This window comes from Fistularia commersonii, chromosome 14 (assembly GCF_037954325.1).
Source record: "Fistularia commersonii isolate RoL2024-O1a breed Wild chromosome 14, RoL_Fcom_v1.0, whole genome shotgun sequence".
In the NCBI taxonomy this organism is placed as follows: Eukaryota; Metazoa; Chordata; class Actinopteri; order Syngnathiformes; family Fistulariidae; genus Fistularia; species Fistularia commersonii.
Window position 1 is genome coordinate 2526010 of NC_141297.1, and position 19469 is coordinate 2545478.

Consider the following 19469-nt stretch of genomic DNA (forward strand, 5'->3'; position numbering starts at 1 on the left):
AGTTGACCAAACTAATAATATTTCACTTTTTAATTCCTCTTCCTTCAGCCGAAGGGGATATTCAAATCTTTGTACTTTTTTAAGAACTTAAAACACTTGATATCTTTAACACTTTATATTTTATTGTATTTCTTATTCTCCCTCCTTCCTACTGTTATCTATTATTGTTATGTTTAGCTTGAAACTCTGGCACAACAATGTCCTTCGGGATAAATAAAGTTGTTCTTATCTTATCTTATCTTATATCACAACAATATCACTTTCAACTTGGGTTTTACTTATTTTATTGCCTGTTTATATATTGCATAGTTATTTTATCGCCTATTTGTATATGTCAAATATATTGTCTATTTGTACAGTTATATATTTGTACTGTCTTCCCAGGACTACAGATGGAAATTAGCTATGAGCTACAATCTGGAATTGTACAATGTCCTAATAAACTTTTTAAACTAAACTAAACGCTATGGTTACCGTTGCCGAGGAAGTGAGGAGGACGAAGAAGATCGGGAATGAATCCTTCAGAGGGACGGAGCGTGTTAGATGTTCTGGATGGAGATGGTTTGGACACGGATGGAGGAGGGATGGTGAAGGAATGGAGGGCTGGAAGTGATGGAAGATGGTTAGATAGAGCTTAAAGGCCTGGAAAAGTAATGCATATTTAAATTCTAAAATGAATGAATTCAAGAATAAAATTCATGTCATTTAACAGAATATATTCTTCTTTTTTTTTTTTCATTGTCTTGAAGTACATTGTATTCTAAAATGACAATGAGCTTTCTCTGTAACAGTTTCTCCAAAATCCTCTCTTAGAGGACGAGACAGAAAGTGACTCAATTAACCCACGCTGACAAACATCATGATTAAAGACTGTTTTTTTTTAATTATTATGACAATTATCATTATTACACTTATATTATTAATTATTATTATCATTATACTAAATCACATCTACAATATACAAACATTCACAATATTTTGTGCTTCTCCCCCCCCGTACAGGAGTGAACTGTAAGACGACAAGTTTACGTAAACTCTCTATAGGCTCTTTCAAAAATAAACTCACAATCTCTAACGCCAGAATTTACAGATTCACTTTAAAAAAATAATCATATGAAGACAATGTCAATATTTATGTATTTTCCTTTTTTTTCATACTGATATGACAAAACACTGTTAGGGAACCAAATTTTTTTTTTTTTTTTTTTTTTTAATTGAACATAAATAGTACACACAAATATACATATGTACAAATAAACATGGCAAGGTAGAATCGAATGTCAATGAAACAACCGGGGATGAGGAAGCAAAGGACAGAAGGACATTCGTTCTGTATGTAATCAGAAGTTAACAGTGTTAACGGTTTGTGGGAAATGTATAATGCTAGATGAAAAAGAAATTAAAAGAAAATAATGAACTAAATAGATGGACAAATAAAATAAAAAAAAATAAAAAAAAAAACCTTGCAAGGGGAATATAACATGTCATTAAGTTGGTGGTTCACAGGGAATCTCAGACATCAAACTATATTTTTTGTTTTTTCCATAAGGATTTTTTTATATAATTCAAAATCGTTCATGAAGAAAGTAAAATTTGGGTAACATTTTTGCATTCTGTTTTTTGTGAATGAAGAACTTGGCCAGGCCTAAAATAACATTGACACAGAGTTCATCTCTTTTGTTGCTTAAAAGTAAACCAAATGTTATGTCATCTCTTGAGAAGGAAACTGGTGACGATGGAAAATGATCTTTAACCCATTTTTGAGTTTTAGCCCAAAAGCCCTGCACTTTTTCGCATGAGAAAAATATATGGTCAGTGGTTTCAATGTCGTCTTCACAAAATGTACAAATATTATCTTCAAAATTAAAGCGTACCCTCAATAATTCCTTATATGGGTAGATGTCATTCGTAATTTTGAAGTGGGTCATTCTTGTTTTGGGGGGTTTGGCTAGAGTCAGATACATAGTTTGCAGTGTGGCAATCGATTCCTTATCAAATTTACTTAAAATATTAATTTTATTTTGACTTCCAGGGGGAATAAGTTTTCTGTAAAACATTTCCTTAAAAAGGAGTTGCTGCACTTTCTGTCCAGAATTGAGATTCGTCATTTTTCTCCTCATTCTGCAGCTTTATTGTCGTCAGAATAAATCCGTTCCCTGATTGGCCGATCGCGAACCACGTGTCCGGAAGCGGCCCGGCTCACCTGCATGCAATCCCGCCCCACCTGCGACTCCCCCGGCCAGGCGTCCGGCGCGGGAGACGCCGCGAAGCGTCGACGGAGCTGCTGCGGACGTCGGCATGGATCCAGGTGGAGAGAGGAGCCCTTATCTGCTCACTTCCGGTGAGATTTCGTGAAATAATTTATAAAAGGTGAGGAGGATTTGGGGATCTAGCTGCTGAGAAACTTCCATCCATCCTTTTAATGATTGGAATTAGCTTCTAAATCCATGGATCGGTGCTAAAACCACTCCGGTTTCTTTGTTTGTTTGTTTTTTTTACTTTTCTTACATGTGTTAACAATCAAGTTCTATTTTCGCCGACCCGTGTCGGTGAACCCCTTCCGAGGAGACCTCGGTCCAACCAAAAAGATCAAATATTTGCACGGCGACCAATAATAATTGTTTTGTGTCAGCGGGACGGGGATTAATCATTGGTGACGCGCTTTCTGTCCGAGGGAATTGCGCAACTTGATGTTTGCCGCGACCTTGTCAATGATTACACCGGAGCCCCCGTCGCCAAATATCTGCGACCCCTTCGGATGTTGCTCGGCGTTCCCGTGCAACCGAGCCGCGGGGAAATCGATGTCCAACCCCCGCCTTTGCCGAAGCGCAAAAAGTCGCCTCGGTCACGTCGATGCTTCTCAAGCAGGCAAAGTGACATTCCTGTCACCGTCGGTTCCTGACTCAGCGGCCCGGTTTTCCGGGAGGCGTTCGAATGTCTGCTGCTATTTGTCGCTGTTGTCGGACTCGGCGGTGAAAGGCTGCTTCCTCCCCGTCGGTCAACGTGGGGGTTTCAAGCGAGGGTCAAATGATGCGGCTTGTTTGTGATCCGGAAGGACGACAGGAGTGCGGCTTTGCGCCCCGGCAAAGCACCGCTAGGCTACGTGTCCGTCTTAAGACTACAACTGCCGTCGGTTTCTTCGATCTTTTCTGCGATCTACCTCACGGTCCGGATCGGACGCTGTCAGATTCTTTCATTGCTAACACGCAATGCTAATTTAAGAGTTTGCGCCTCCGTTAGCCGGAGTCGGGTATGCCCGAGGTCCGAAAAGCACCGGTCGGACCTCAAGCTCAACTCGGTGGAGGTGAAGGGCGTGGCTGCCGGTGAAAGTCAGCGGGTGAAAGCCGTCTGAGTCGAGGCAAAGGTGTGGACGAGGGAGCTGCAGCTCGTCATGTAGGCCAGCTCGTTGAATGAGCAGACGGTCCGAGTTCACGTTCCTGTTTTCGGTGAAGACCATCGCGACTGATGGTTGTCTAAGGAACCAGAAAGCGGGTCACGGCAGGAGGGGACGGTAACCAAGTTTCTCTTTGCATCTTGAACCGGCGGGAAGCGAGTTTGCGCGCAGTTATTGCTAACGTGGGGGATCTACTTTGTCAGAGTGGTCGCAGAACATTCGGGAAGGTCTGGGAAATCTTATGTAGGTCATGTCAGATCGACCAACGGGGTAACAGCGTTCAGTCTCAGAAGAAGTAGATCTCCCCTAAAGACAAATAACATAGCTTTTCTTTCGCTGGTTTGTTTACAATCCGGAGCATTTCGACAAGAACGTGAAGACATGTATCGTTTATTTGCGTTAAAGACGTCTTGACGACCTTCAACGCTCCCCTTGTACATCTGAAATACTGGTCGTGGACTCTTCATTCCACAAGGCATAACAGGAACTCGGCTCCGGTAGCGCTATATTTGTAGACCCATCCAGGAATTCGGGGTCTTGTCTCCGCTTTGCGAGCCATTTGCGAAACTCTTGGGTTCGTCGGGTTCCTGCTCGCACCGGAAAGGAAAGGAAGCGTCGCGGTTGAACAACAGCGAAACAACAGCGAGCCTTTCTGTCTGGATGCCCGTGACTCGGCGAGGCTTGAAAGGAGGCTTGAAAGGAGTTCAGAGGAACGCGTTGCGCGCCATTATTCATGTCAGCGCTGGAAAACCTTCATCACTGACACAATTAGAGACTCTCTTAATACGATCAAGATCGAAATCTCGATGTCGTTGATGAATCGCCCGGCTGGGTTTCGGAACGACGCCCCCCTGATTTGAGCGCTCGGCTCACCTTCCCCCGTTTTGGTTTTATCTCCCGAAAGCGTCCGTCACGGAGACCCCGGCGTGATTAATGGAGGTCTAACGCGATGATTTACGACCTTCATTAATCACGACGATGGAGGGGTCGCAGGTCGGTTTCGTGCTCGGCGTCAGAAGACGGGCTTCTGGATCGCACCTCTCACGGTTTCCCCTTCGACCTCTCAGGTTCTCCCTGAGATCCAGGAGATCCAGGAGATCCAGGCCGCGGCCCTTCGCCTCGTACGATGCCTCAGAGCGACACGTGGCCGGGCGGCTCTGCCATGGAATCCCTGAGCAAGATAACGTCCGCCGGGAGCTGCGACAGCGTGATCAGCGTCAACTCTGCTTGTGTGAGTGTCCATTTGGGTCGTCTGGCTTCTGCCTTTGGGCTTGAAGGCGGGAGGTGAACCATCTAAGGCAGGGGTTTTAAACGTACGGCTCGCGGGCCGGTACCGGCCCGCCGGGGGGTCAGATTCGGGCCGTGGAATAAATCTACCATTTGAAAAAAATAGCTAAAACGCATTAGCTTTCAGCAGATGGCAGCAATGCGGTTTCCAGATCCGTAAATATCATTTTTACTTTTTGTTAGAAATGTACCTGCCTTTCCCCTCAACACCCTCAATGAAGGCCTTAAATAATTCAATGTCTACAGGCATTAAAAATTTAAATACACTTGATTGGGAAAAAAAAAGCATTATTACTTGAATTCTAACCCTACTTCCGAGTCTGTAAATAGCATTTTTACTTGTTATTGGAAATATGCCTGCTTTTCCTTATGGACTTTTCCTTTTTTTTTTTTTTTTTTTTTTTCAAAAAAGAGAAAAGTGGACATGGAGTGCCCAACTCTGTATTGCTATTTCAAATTCAAAAAAACTAAATTTGTCCCCTGGAGGCAATTACTAATTTAAGTATATTTCAGGGTTTCCGTGGGTTTTTAAAAGCATTAAAAGTCATGAAATAGATTTTGCAAAAATGAAGGCCTTAAATAGCATTAAATTCAATGTCTACAGGCATTGAAAATTTAAATACACTTGATGGGGGAAAAAAAAAAGCAGTTTTACTCGAAAGTCATTTTGGTTAGGCTACATCAGGGGTGTCAAACGTACGTTTGGCGTGCACCGGCCCGCAGGGGGTCCAATTCGACCCGTGGAATAAATGTCCAATTTGAAAAAAAAAAAAAAAAATCATGGACTACTTTTTTAAAATAAAAATGCAGTCTGCCACTGGTGCACTGTTTTAGTCAGTGTTAGCAACACGGGACAACGCTATGTGACTCAGAACTTACAGCAGATGGCAGGAATGCTAATCCGGGTCTGTAAATAGCATCTTTATTTATTGTTAGAAATTTACCTGCTTTTCCTTTTGGCCCCGACACCCTCCCAGGCAAGATGTGGTTGTCAAAAAAGAGAAAATGGGTTTTCCAAAAAAAAAAAAATAGGCCTACTTCTTATTTGTTTGTTGAGGTTAATAAGAAACCTGTGGATGCAGCAAGTTTGGATGAAAAATACAACAAAATGCACAAAGGACTGAGAATTCAGAATTGAGGTATAGTGTCGGTGAAATTGCACTTAATTTTCTGAAAGAATCATGTATTTTTTAAAGGAACAGTTCATTGCATATAGAGATATTTATCATTAATATGTTCTCCTTTATATTAAAAACAAAGGAAAAATTTGGACGTAGTGTTACTTCTAGGTAATTAGGCTACGATTTTACCAGTCCGGCTCAAATGAGGCCGTGTGTGGCCCAGAATGAGTTTGACACCCTTAGAAACCTTAGAAACCTTAGATTCTAAGGTTTGCAGAACTTTGCATATCAGCTCATGGGGGGGCGACAAGAAGAACGGCACCCACCCTGTAATACTTAATATGGCGGTCGATATTACACTTATCTAGCCGTCCTTCTGGTATCTAGATGTGACCCAGATAGTCGGTTTAAGGCGTGAGGAACCGCGCGTTCATTTCCTCCGCCTGCCAGCGCGCCGTGGAGAATTTTGATTTATTTCCAGAGAGGTGTCTGGAAGTTGCCGGAAGATCTCAGGGCCACATGTAGAGGGACACAACCATTCGGAGAACATGGAGACTCCACTCAGAAAGGCCCTTGTTGGGATGTGACCTTCTGGTTTCGGAGCGCTAACCCCTGCGCCGCCGTCACCTTTAACTCCTAATCTTCTGGTTCTGGTATTTAAAAAACTCGATAGACTCATTTGTGTATCTTGGCTGCTCTTGGAGAGGACTTCCAGCGATCGCCGTGCGCGTTTTGTTTTAATAAAAACCGGACAGGTCTGGTTTTTCCCGGGCGACCAATAACATACACGCCTCTCGCGGCTGTTTGAACCCTAAACATCCGAGCGCCTCCCGCCCGTGTTTACGGTGCAAAAGGCGAAGGCAGAAGACGTGGGCTTTTAAATTTTTTGGAAATGTCACGCTCGTTCTGCACGCAGAGCGAGGACAGCATGGAGCACCTGTCCGCGGAGGAGAGGGCGTGTCTCATGTACCTGGAGGAGACCATCGAAGCCCTGGAGGTGCAGGAAGATAGCGGGATATCCAACGACGAGCCGGATTCGGCACAGCTCGACAAAAGGACGGAAGGTGGTGATCACCGACGAGTAAACCTCCTAAGAGCTCTTCCTGGAGCAATAACGACTTTTCTGTTCCTTAGATGTCTCCGGCTCTGCCTGTGGAGATCGGAAACCATGCCTTACCTCTGGACCGCCAGGAGCCTCTCCCAAGGTGCCTTCAGGGCCTGCGTTGGATGTTGGAAGCAATGGAACATCAGGGCCAGAGTCCACGTCCACCGAAGGTGTCCAAACATCAGTAAACCCCACGGCTGAGTTAGCAGGAGGTAGCAAATCAAGAGATCCACAGATGCCGAGCCCTGATGACGGCAGTCCTGCCGATGCCCCCGGCTCTGTGAGCACCGCCTCTTGCTTCCCCACCGAGGTGGACCTGGGTCTGATCCCCCCTCCGTCAGACTTCATGGACGACCCTGGTTCTCCTCCAGAGCCAGAAGCAGGACAAGATCTCCCGCCACCGGCAGAGGCTTCCGGAAACAGTCCGGTACCCTCGATAGCCTCGGAGCGGCTAAGCTACAAGTCCTCTGCAAAGGCGCCTTCGGTCGGCGTCCCTCTGACCCCGGAGCTTCCAACCAATCGGCAACGTCCCGTTCCTCTGGTTGTGGACTCTGTCTCCCCGATGGGTCCTGAGGCGGCGGAGCTGAAAACCCCTCCCGCCGTCGCCCCCAAACCCAAGAAACTCCCTGCTAACATAATCCTGAAGTCCTTCAAGTCACCAATGGCGAGCAGCGATGGAAATCCGTCCGCCGGCTCCGGTGACCGGCTGCTTCCGGACCCTCAGAGGGTCCGTATGGAGGCCCTGCAGAAGCTGGGCCTGCTTAAAAGTAGCAGTGAAGACGATAACAGCCCCGTGCTCAGCCCCAAACTTTCCCCGAAAACTCGCGGATCGTGGTCGGCCCCGTTGTCCCCGAGCAGCCCTGCGGCGCCGCTCACACCGCCTTCCACGCCATCTTACACTCGCGCCAAGAGCTCCGACCCTACATCTTTCTGTCTCCCGGCACCTCCTGCTTTCTGCGACCCCGTCAAGCCCCCGCCTTCGGATCGGAATCTTGCAGGTGTCGCAACGAGGACGCCGCCTCTCTCCCCTCTGATCAAGAAGCCCGGCCCACCGAAGGTCGCAGGTGCGGCATCGCCCGCGCCCGAACGCTACAGTCTGGGTGTGATCAGCGGTAATCTGACTCCAGAATCCTCTCCGGGAGGCAGCCATCAGCAGAGCCTCCACCAGCTGCGCAACAACCGACCGCGCCCGTCCTCCATGGGAAGTGGGCGAGAGTTTTCTAGTGGCCGCGCAGAGGGTCTGCAGGCAAACTTCCAGAGATCCTTGCCCGGCCAAACTGCGAACCAGCATTCCGGAGACTCCCAGAAGCTGCCCAGGTCGCAGGGCATCAGCGTTCTGATCTGCCCTCGGGCTGAAAACGAAGGGGATCGCCGAGAGGCCTTGAAGAAGCTCGGGCTTCTCCGGGACTGACGTGACCCGCCGAGGGACGGTCGGGACAGAGCTGGACTGTACATGTATGCTTTTTGCATTGTAACCAAGCGAATCGAGCAAAACGGAACAGAGACTCCCACGCTTGCAGCGGAGGTGGCGGCCACGCCTCCAGAACTCTGAGAGAACTGCTTTGGGCTTCATTGAATGTCGTTACTTTTAAGGGGCGGTTACGGCCTTCCAGCGCAGCCTTCCATACCCACCACCGACATGTAAGGACCACTGCTTCTTCAGGGTCTGCATTTACAAGCTCTATGTTCCCGTGACGCCAGTCGTTCGGTTCACCTCATCGGGTCCTTTCTCACTGAGGGAACTCTTTCAGTTCCCAGGACTTTTTCAGGAACTTGGCTGTTTCTTGGTGCCGTCGGACCACAGGGGAACCAGGGACCTCAGCTCTCAGGGGGTAAACCACAGAACTTCTTTGTTCCCCGCTTTCCTTTGCCTCAGCTTTTGTACTGTACTGAACTTTTTTGCAGTTTCCAGAACCATTTTAGCTCCTACTTTGAAGCAGGGTCTTCTTGTTGTCCCATCGGAACGCGTATGGTACAGGCGCATTGTGATTGGTCGAACTCAAGCTACAGCAATGAGCAGATACTTCTTGTGAGCTGCGGGGCGCCGGTTTTTTTTAATCTCTGTCATCGGTCAGCTATATCATGGGACTGAACGAGAGCCTGAGACGCGTCAGACGAGTTTCCAGGGCTCGCAGAGGAGCATCAACATTTTCGGGCCACAATGAGCCTGGAGGTTGCTAACGGGGTTCTTCACACGGTGAAGGAAACAGTGCAGGGAGCCAATAAAAACACCTAAACCCATCTGATAGTCCACGGGTGTTATTCCATGCAGCTTCCACCTCCACGTGGTCCGTGTCGATCTCTTCTTCTTCTGCGGTTCGTTTTTGAGTCTGCAGATGCTAGTCGCAGATCACACCCGCCCCTACTGTTGTGGCTCACTGCCTGTGGTAACGTGAAACTAAAACGTTCCCCTGGAGGAAGCTACTTCCTGGAACGACATTCAAGCTACGCACTTCTTGGGCCTGTTTTGTCCAAAACTGGCATATGGCCATTCTATGTTTTCCAAATCAAGTGGGCCCAGTGACTCGTAGTCGACCCTTGCGGGGGGCCCGTTAGCGGGAGAGAGGTGGTTCATGCCGCAACAATGAGTCTCCAGTTCCACCTGTGGAGACCAGAAATCATGCATTACATCTGGACAATCCAGAGCTTTGCCCAAGGTGCCTTCAGAGCCTGCGTTGGATTTTTAAACCAGTGGAATATCAGGACCGGAGTCCACGTCCACCAAAGATGTCCAAACATCAGTGAACTCCGCAACGGAGTTAGCAGGAGGTAGCAATCAAAAGATCCACAGAGGTTGAGCCCTAATGACAACCGTCCTGCAGATGGCCCCAGCTCTGTGAGCACCGCCTCTTGCTTCCCCACCGAGGTGGACCTGGGTCTGATCCCTGGTTCTCCTCCAGAGCCAGAAGCAGGACAAGATACCCCTCCATTGGCAGGGGGTTCCAGAAACAGCCCAGTTCCGTTGACGGCCTCGAGCAGCTCAGCCACAAGTCCTCTGCAAAGACTCCTTCGGTCGGCGTCTCTCTGACCTCGGAGCTTCCAACCAATCTGCAACATCCCGATCCCCTGGTTGTCGACTCCACCTCAGCTGTCCTGAGGTTGGGGAGCTGAAAACTCCGCCTACCGTTGCTCCCAAGCCCAAGAAACTTCCTGCTAGCACAAGCCTGAAGTCCCTCAAGTCCCCAATCGGGAGTTATCAGGAGGTAGCAAATTAAAAGATCCACAGATGTTGAGCCCTAATGACAGCCATCCTGCAGATGGCTATAGCTCTGTGAGCACCGCCTCTTGCTTCCACCGAGGGTCTGATCTCCGTCAGACTTTGTGGATGACTCTGGTTCTCCTCTAGAGCCAAAACTTGCGTCACCGCAACGATCAGCAGAGCCTCCACCAGCTGCGCATCAACCAACCGCGCTTTGCCTCAATGGGGAATGGGCGAGAGTTTTTGAGTGCCCACACGGAGGGTCTGCAGGCAAACTTCTAGGGATCCTCGCTCAACCAAACTGCCACCCAGCATTCCGGAGACTCCCAGAAGCTGCTCAAGTCGCAGGGCATCAGCGTTCTGATCTGCACTCAGGCTGAAAACGAAGAGGGCCGGCCAGAAGCCTTGAAGAAGCCGGACGTAGAAGCTAACGTGGACGTATCCCCCTCGCCGAGGGACGGTTGGGAGCTGGACAGTACATGTATGCTCTTCCATCATAACCAAGTGCCTCATAGCTGCTGGCTAAACAACACTGGGAGTCGAAAATATTCCCAGTATTGCCAGAATGTGCGGGTCTGTACTCTAAAATTAGTTAATCAGTGACCATGAGGGGAAAAGAATGTGAGCCGCGCGGTATGCTCGGCGTCGCTCGCGTCAATGCCGAGAGTCCCGCCGCACACGAGTGTCATGTCGCATACCGCGACCGACCTGATCGGGAAATTCGAGTCGCCGGCGAGTCGCACGTCGCCCGCATGTTCTTTCATGCACGTGAAAGTGAAAACAACAAAACGGAGACAAACCGCGAGAACAGGTTTCACCCGTTCCGGCACCTCCTGGTCGCCGCGGCTCCTTTTACAGCTCATTACAGCACATTAACGAGCTGTCAGTCTGTGCGGAGGGCGGGGAGGGAAGATCATTTTTATTCTCGCCGCGGGCTGTTAAACACAAAGATTAGCTTTTTTTTTCTTTTTTTTTTTTTCCCCCCCGTCGTTAATTTCCTTAAGGTCACACGGTCGTGTGAAAATCAACCTCCGGACGCCATCCGAGCCGGCGCCTTCGCTTTCGTTCGTGGCAGAAGTCGAAATTGAAATATGACGGCCGGGTTCCAGGAAGCCCCCGGAAAAACCCCGAAATCCAGGCGTCCGCTTTCCGGGACGTATTAAAATATTTCCTCGATGCGGGAACCACGTTGGTCGTGAAGGTCTAGAGAAGAGGAAGCGGCTACGTCGAGGTCCACCCGGTGCGGAACACCATCTTCACCCCGCCGTCTTGCCGTGATAACTTTTGTCCGTTTCCGCTCATCCGGAGAAAGAAGTTGAGCTAATATCCATCAGGAACAAATATTATATATCTGGCGATCAGACTTTTTAATTCCTCTCCATTCAGCCGCCGGCAACCATAAAAACCTATCTTTAACCTAAAAAAACAAACAAAAAATGTGCAATATTTCATTTCACTGTGCAATATTCAGAAACTGAATACACTACAATTTTCCCTTTTATCATACTATTGTGCACTCCTTACCTCACTTGTTACTAAGACACTTATAGTTTTTATCACTGCTTACTAAGTCACTTTATAGTGTCACTGAGACACTTTATAGATCATAATTTATTTTTATTTCTAATTCTGTCTTTCTTTTATTATTTATTACTGTTATATTTTCTGTAACTCTGGCACAGCAATTTCCTTCGGGATTAATAAAGTTGTTCTTATTATTCTTATTATCTCAAAAAAAGGTGTTCTTCTTGCTGGAGGAATTGGGGTAAAGATACTGCAAACCGCATACATATATTTTGGTTTTGCCCCAAAGTTTATTGCATTATCGCACTATTAGGAGGGTGTAGACCAGGGGTGGCAAACTCAAATACACAGCGGGCCAAAATTTAAAACTAGGATTAAAAACACGGGCAAACATTGATATTTATTGAAAAAAAATTAGATAGAACACAGAACCTTTTCATTCGGACCCAAACTGAATACAGAACAAGCAAAGCTTCGTTCTAAACAACATATCACTTAATATTGCACACGTGAAAAACTCGAAATTCAAATTAATCAACAGTATTCATTTCTTAAATAACAATTAAATAAAACTTGTATGCCTCTTTATTTGCAACCCTCTGAATTCAATTTCAACAATAACCTTTTTCCACAGGCTAATCATAAATGTAAAAATAAAATAACAATAATAAATCAATTAAATAAGCCCATGTCTTGGAGTAACAAGAAAAAGTGTGTAAAGAAATTGGTAATTATAGCTCAGTTTACTACACACTGATCTGCTCTGCCTTTCTTTTTGCCATTATTCAGATTGGTAGCACAGTGCTAGCATTAGCATGAGGGTTTGACACCTATGGTATGGACAGAAAGGATGAAAAATACTGCTCATAGCAGCATTAAAAGCCATAACTATCAGATGGTTAAAACGGATCATCCCCCTACAGAAAGAAAATAAAATAAAATTGAAAAAAAAAAAAAAGTATATATATATGTATATGTGTATAATATATCCCAAAAAGTTTGGGACATTTGATGGAGAAAATGACATACAATAAAAAAATATACAATACAAAAAAAATACAAATCAGTGTTTGCTGCTGAAAAGTAATAAATGTATATTTTCATAACAAAACAGCTGAGGTCCTGCTGTTATAAAATTATTATTATTATTATTATTATTATTATTATTAACATGTCAGAAGCCTATCTTCACTAAAAAATGGGCTCCTGCCATGCTTTTACTAATAAAATAAGATTAATACAATTAGATTAGTTTTGGACTGACACTGGACATGCGCATTATATCATCTTATATTATCAATGTGGAGTGGATTTTTGAATTAAAATTGATTTTTTTTTTTTTAAATAATTTTTTTCACCCCCTCTTTTTTTTACTCACCCCCCAATAATTCTGTTATTATTTACACAATCATGTCATGTCGTCATATGTGGTCTATGGACCTGCCATTGATGTAGAGAAAAACTAAATAAAAATTAAGTTAAAAAAAAGGGGTTTTTAAAGAAGAAGAATAAAAAGAACCAATGGCCACTAGAGGGCAGTGCTGGTCCACCTGAGGTTCGGTGAGACTCCGAAACTTGCAGAAAGATGTTTATTTCCATTTACGGCGTCGAAAAACAAGGGGTCGATGCATTTCTGCATCCTTTTTATTTTATTTTTTTGTTAAATTTTATTATCTCAGCCCTCATTGGGCGAGAGTTGGGGTTCACCCAGGACCAGGCACCCTTTCTTCTGGCATCGCTCAAAAGTCTGGTCTCAGAAATCGTCTCTGTGACACTTCGTCTTTGCTTCAACCAGAACTAGATTTCTCTCCTTAAGCACGTTTAAATGGGAATCAGAAATGCTTTATTTTGCAACTACAAGGAATTTGCTTCGGGTGACGCTGCTAAACAGACAACTTGGTGTTACGAGTCGTAAGATCAGGGTGATGGAAGTTTGGTCGTGCAAAATAGCAAGTTGGTAGAAGCGCAATAGATAAAATGCAAAAATACTGGCATTGTTTCAGTATTGAAATCAGCTTTTCTCTTCCACTTAAGCTGAAAAAACGGGAACCGGTTCTGTACCGGACTTATTTTCCAAGAGGGTTAAAAAAAAAAAATCATATTTTCACGGTTTTTCAGGTCACGCCGCTGGACTGTAAGCCGCGAGGCTCGTCCCCGGTGTGTGTTTCTAAATATCGTCGAGTCCAGAGAAAACGATTCAGGTCAAGAATGCGATTTGCCGCAAAAGCCTCGACTCACCCGGCGGCCTCGGGTTAGCGCGTTAGCTCGCCGCGGAACAAGAGCCGGGGGTTAAACGAAGCCTGAACCTGCAGGATGTTGCGATATTTTGGTGTTTTCCTGACGCGCGAAGGAGGAGATGAGCCTCCTCTGAGACGAGGCGTCCGGGCCAGACGGCGACCTCCTGGGATTGTCCTGATTCTGTCCTCTCTTTACCTACTTGCAGGGAAAAGAGAAAAAAAAAAAACCCACCAACCCCCCCTTTCGATTCTTCCTTAAGTTGAGCGTTCACAAGAGCGCCGTCCACATGTCCGGGCATTTCGCCGCCGGGTCGGCGTCAATCGACAACCGGCTCGTCTCGCCGCGAGCGCACACAAATCTGTCGCCGCCGAATAAATCCCCGCCTTTCACGGGCGCTCCCTAAATCAGCTGTTCCGGGGGTTGGAAAGTCCAGCTAATGGCCCCAGAAGTGTGTTCATTTTCCTCGGAGTGTGAGACTGACGGCTGCGGCGGAAGGTCGCTTGATGTCGGCTTGATGTCGGGTTACAAACACTGGTTTGTTCATTCGTTAATGGGACGCACAACCGTTCATCCCGTCATTCATTCATTCATTCATTCATCAGTCATATATAGACGTGTCATGCAGACACACACAACTTTTCATTCTCCCTGTCATTCGGACATCATATTCACCCTCTCATATGGAGACCTGCAAAAATTCACCCTCTCATTTCAAGCTCTTATAGAGACGTTCACCCTTTCATTCACAGGTCATTGAGAAAAACATTTAGCTCTCATAGAGACGTGCAGAAATTCACCCTCTCATTCAAACTTTATACAGAGACTTACAACTGTTTACCCTCTCATTCACGTTAAGACATACAACTCCTCACCCTTTCATTCTGGTGTCATACAGACAACTATTCACCCTGTCATTCACACGTCAAATAGAGGCACAATTATTCACCCTCTCATTTGGCGACCTGTAAAAATTCACCCTCTCATGCAAACTTTATAGACACACAACTATTCGCCCTCTCATTCACACGTCATAAAGAGACACTCAACCGTTCACTCTCGTTCACAAATCATTCACCCTTTCATCCTGACATCAGACAAAGTATTCACTCTTTCATATGGAGACGTGCAAACATTCACCCTTTCATTCAAACTTTATATAGTGACATACAAGAATTCACCCTCTCATTCACACGTCATATAGAGGCACAATTATTCACCCTTTCAAATGGCCCCATGCAAAAATTCACCCTCTCATGCAAACTTTATATAGAGACACACACCCATTCACCCTCTTATTCACACGTCCCATAAAGACATAAAAAACCTCCAGTCTCATATTTACATAGTTTAAAAATGCAACATTCACCCTCTCATTCACACATCATATAGAGGCAGCTATTCACCCTCTCATATGGAAACCTGCAAAAATATCACCCTCTCATGCAAACTTTATATAGACACACAACCATTCACCCTCTCATTCACACATCATATAGAGGCACAATTATTCACCCTCTCATTTGGCGACCTGTAAAAATTCACCCTCTCATGTAGAGGAAACCAATCACCCTCTCATGCAAACTTTATAGAGACACACAACCATTCACCCTTTCATTCTGGTGTCATACAGACACACACAACTATTCACCCTCTCATTCACACGTCATAAAGAGACACTCAACTGTTCACTCTCATTCACAAATCATTGACCCTTTCATCCTGGCGTCACACACAATATTCACTCTTTCATATGGAGACGTGCAAACATTCACCCTCTCATTCAAACTTTATAAAGTGACATAAAAGAATTCACCCTCTCATTCACATGTCATATAGAGGCACAATTATTCACCCTCTCATTTGGAAACCTGCAAAAAATTCACCCTCTCATGCAAACTTTATATAGAGACACACACCCATTCACCCTCTCATTCACACGTCCCATAAAGACATAAAAAACCTCCAGTCTCATATTTACATAGTTTAAAAATGCAACATTCACCCTCTCATTCACACGTGATAAAGAGAAACTCAGCCATTCACTCTCATTCACAAATCATTCACCCTTTCATCCTGGCATCACACACAGTATTCACTCTTTCATATGGAGACATACAAGAATTCACCCTCTCATTCACATGTCATATAGAGGCAGCTATTCACCCTCTCATATGGCCACATGCAAAAAAATCACCCTCTCATGCAAACTTTATAGAGACACACAACCATTCACCCTCTCATTCACACGTCATATAGAGGGACAATTATTCACCCTCTCATATGGAGACCTGCAAAAATTCACCCTTTCATGCAAACTTATATATATATAGACACACAGCCATTCACCCTCTCATTCAAACATCCATAAAGACATACAAAACCTCCAGTCTCATATTTACATGGTTTAAAAATGCAACCATTCACCCTCTCATTCACACATCATATAGAGGAAACCAATCATCCTCTTATATGGAGACCTCCAAAAATGTACCCTTTCATGCAAACTCCATATGTAGAAACACACAACCGTTCACCCTCTCATGCACACGTCATATAAACACACTCATTCTGATGTCATACAAAGACACACAACTATTCACCCTGTCATTCACACGTCTTATAGAGGCAACCGTTCACCCTCTCATAACGTCACACTCTTAAAATAATCGCCCGAGTCATTTTTTTCAGATTTTTCAGGAAACACAAAAAACGGAACCGTTTGACACACTCTTGACAAAGGCAATTTCTACTAAAGGGGTAAAATGGCACAATCTGTTAAACTGAGGATGTAGGCAATTTTGCCCGAGGTGGGCAAAATTTGTAAAAAAATGACTTAGGCGATTATTCACCCTCTCATACAAACTGTATATACTGCTCAAAAAAAGAAAGGGAACACTTGAACAACACAATGTAACTCCAAGTCAATCCCACTTGTGTGAAATCATAGTGTCCACTCAGGAAGCAACACAGATTCATTTGGACTTGTTTTAAGGACATTACATCAAAGTTGGATCAGCCTGGAGTTTGTTTTTACACTTTAATTTTGAGTGTGATTCCTAATCCAGACCTCCAAGGGTTGATACAATTGATTTCCATTGATCATTTTTGTGTGATTTTGTTGTCAGCACATTCAACTGTGTAAAGAGCAAAGTATTTCATAAGAATATTTCATTCATTTAGATCTAGGATGTGTTTTTAAAGTGTTCCCTTTATTTTTTTGAGCAGTGTATTTAGAGACACACAACCAATCACCTTCTCATCCACTTTGTAAATAAAAGACCAAGGAGCCCATTGAGACTCCACCTTCAGAGACCTTCTTGCTATGAGGCGGGAGCAGCCACAATTTAAAGTTTATTATTAATACACACACACACACACACACACACACTGGCGCGGCTGGTGTTTCCATTGCGGTCATCCGTTAGCAGTCACGCTTACGGTATCGATGATTTCAGTTTTGACATCAGTGTCGCCCCACGGCCGTCGCCTCGCCAAGGTTTCTCCATCCAAGCCGTTGTCAGAGCAGAAGGTCTTCTCTTTCTCCCACTTGGACAAAAGCTCGCTGAGCTCATCGGTATTCCGGGGGGGGGGGGGGAACCACCGTTTATTTAGCGGCATTAATCACATCGTTTTGTGCAAAAGAAACAAATAAATGAAAAAATAAAAATCACATTTGTTGGCCGGAGGACCGAGCCGGCGTCCTTCTGCGGAGAACTGGCAGAAGGCGATACTCCACACCGACCCGCCTTTGTCAGGAAAGATGGAGAGGAACCTGAATTCCCCCGAAAAACAAAATCAAGACGCATTAAAAACGTAATCAATCTGGATTCCTCCCTCACCCCCCCGCCGCCGAACTAACACTCGAGTGAATCCAGTCGCCCTGCATGAGAAGTGGCAGCGCCGTTTAAGCCTATGGAGACACAACTTGAATAGAATATATATATATATGTGTGTGTGTGTGTTTGTGTGTGTGTGTGTGTGTGTGTGTATACACTGAGGAAAATAGCTATGCATTAAAGATGATCCCGGCTGCCGAGTCCCTCTGCACGTCCTCCGTACGCAGATGAATTTAGCGCTCGGTTCTATCCAGGATATGAGGAGGTTTGTGGTGCTTTTGATCCGATCTGGTGGTAGGAGGAGTACTGCAAGTAGTACACGTAGGAAAAGAAGTATTATTAGGAGGAGTACTGCAAGTAGTACACGTAGGAAAAGAAGTATTATTAGGAGTAGTACTACAAGTAGTACACGTAGGAAAAGAAGTATTATTAGCAGAAGGAGTAGTAGGAAAAGAAGTATTATTAGGAGTAGTACTACAAGTAGTACAATTAGGAAAAGAAGTATTATTAGGAGTAGTACTACAAGTAGTACAATTAGGAAAAGAAGTATTATTAGGAGAAGGAGTAGTAGTAGTAGTAGTGGTAGGAAAAAAGATGTATTATCAGGAGAAGTAGTAGTAGTAGTAGTAGTAGGAAAAGAAGTATTATTAGCAGAAGGAGTAGTAGTAGTAGTAGTGGTAGTGGTAGAAAAGAAGTATTATTAGGAGGAGTAGTAGTAGTAGTAATAGGAAAGGAAGTATTATTAGCAGAAGGAGTAGTAGGAAAAGAAGTATTATTAGGAGAAGTAGTAGTAGTAGTAGTAGTGGTAGGAAAAGATGTATTATCAGGAGTAGTAGTTGTAGTAGGAAAAGAAGTATTATTAGCAGAAGGAGTAGTAGTAGTAGTAGTAGTAGTGGTAGTGGTAGAAAAGAAGTATTATTAGGAGTAGTAGTAGTAGTAGTAGTAGTAGTGGTAAAAAAGTATTATTAGGAGAAGTAGTAGTAGTAGTAATAGGAAAGGAAGTATTATTAGCAGAAGGAGTAGTAGGAAAAAAAGAAATATTAGGAGAAGTAGTAGTAGTAGTAGTGGTAGGAAAAGATGTATTATCAGGGGAAGTAGTAGTAGTAGTAGTAGGAAAAGAAGTATTATTAGCAGAAGGAGTAGTAGTAGTAGTGGTGGTAGTGGTAGAAAAGAAGTATTATTAGGAGTAGTAGTAGTAGTAGTAGTTGGAGTGGTAAAAAAGTATTATTAGGAGAAGTAGTAGTAGTAGTAGTAGTAGTAATGGTAGGAAAAGAAATAGTAGTAGCAGTGGTAGGAATAGAAGTATTAGTAGTAGTAGTAGTAGTAGTAGTGGTAGTAGTAATAGGAAAAGAAATATTAGTCGTAGTCATCATAGTAGCAGTAAGAAAATAAGTATTATTTTTATTAGTAGTAGCAGCAGTTGTAGAAGTACCAGTCGTTCTGTGATGAAGTGATTTTATAAAATCAATAAAACATGAGCGTCCTCGGAGGAGGCGGCGTCTCCGACTCTGGACCACATCCACGGTTTAACCGAGCGCCATCATGGTTTATTATTATTTTTTATTTATATATTATTTATTTATTTATTTATTCATTTTCTATAATATCTTTAATAAGAAATAATAATAATAAATGTCTATATGTATTTAATATGATTTATTAATTTACTCACTTACTGTACATTTGGTATTTGTGTTTCAATATTAATAATACAAGTGAAGTCCAGTTGCCAAAACAAGAACGAACCAGCAGTTTGTCTCCTTTT

General features: G+C 44.4%; 1 protein-coding gene across 2 annotated transcripts; it reads left to right on the forward strand.

Moving 5' to 3' along the window:
• Positions 1-2226: 2226 nt before the first annotated feature.
• LOC147226871 (specifically androgen-regulated gene protein) lies at positions 2227-9148 on the forward strand. 2 transcript variants are annotated; one of them, XM_086159611.1, is made up of 4 exons: positions 2227-2341; positions 4462-4625; positions 6719-6866; positions 6937-9148. In XM_086159611.1, exons 2-4 carry the CDS (start codon positions 4521-4523, stop codon positions 8316-8318), a joined length of 1635 nt encoding a protein of 544 aa, XP_086015737.1. In that variant the 5' UTR covers positions 2227-2341; positions 4462-4520; the 3' UTR covers positions 8319-9148. The 2 variants fall into 2 exon arrangements, with proteins under 2 accessions (XP_086015737.1, XP_086015738.1); XM_086159612.1 differs by having other exon boundaries at positions 2235-2370.
• The last annotated feature ends 10321 nt before the right edge of the window (positions 9149-19469 follow it).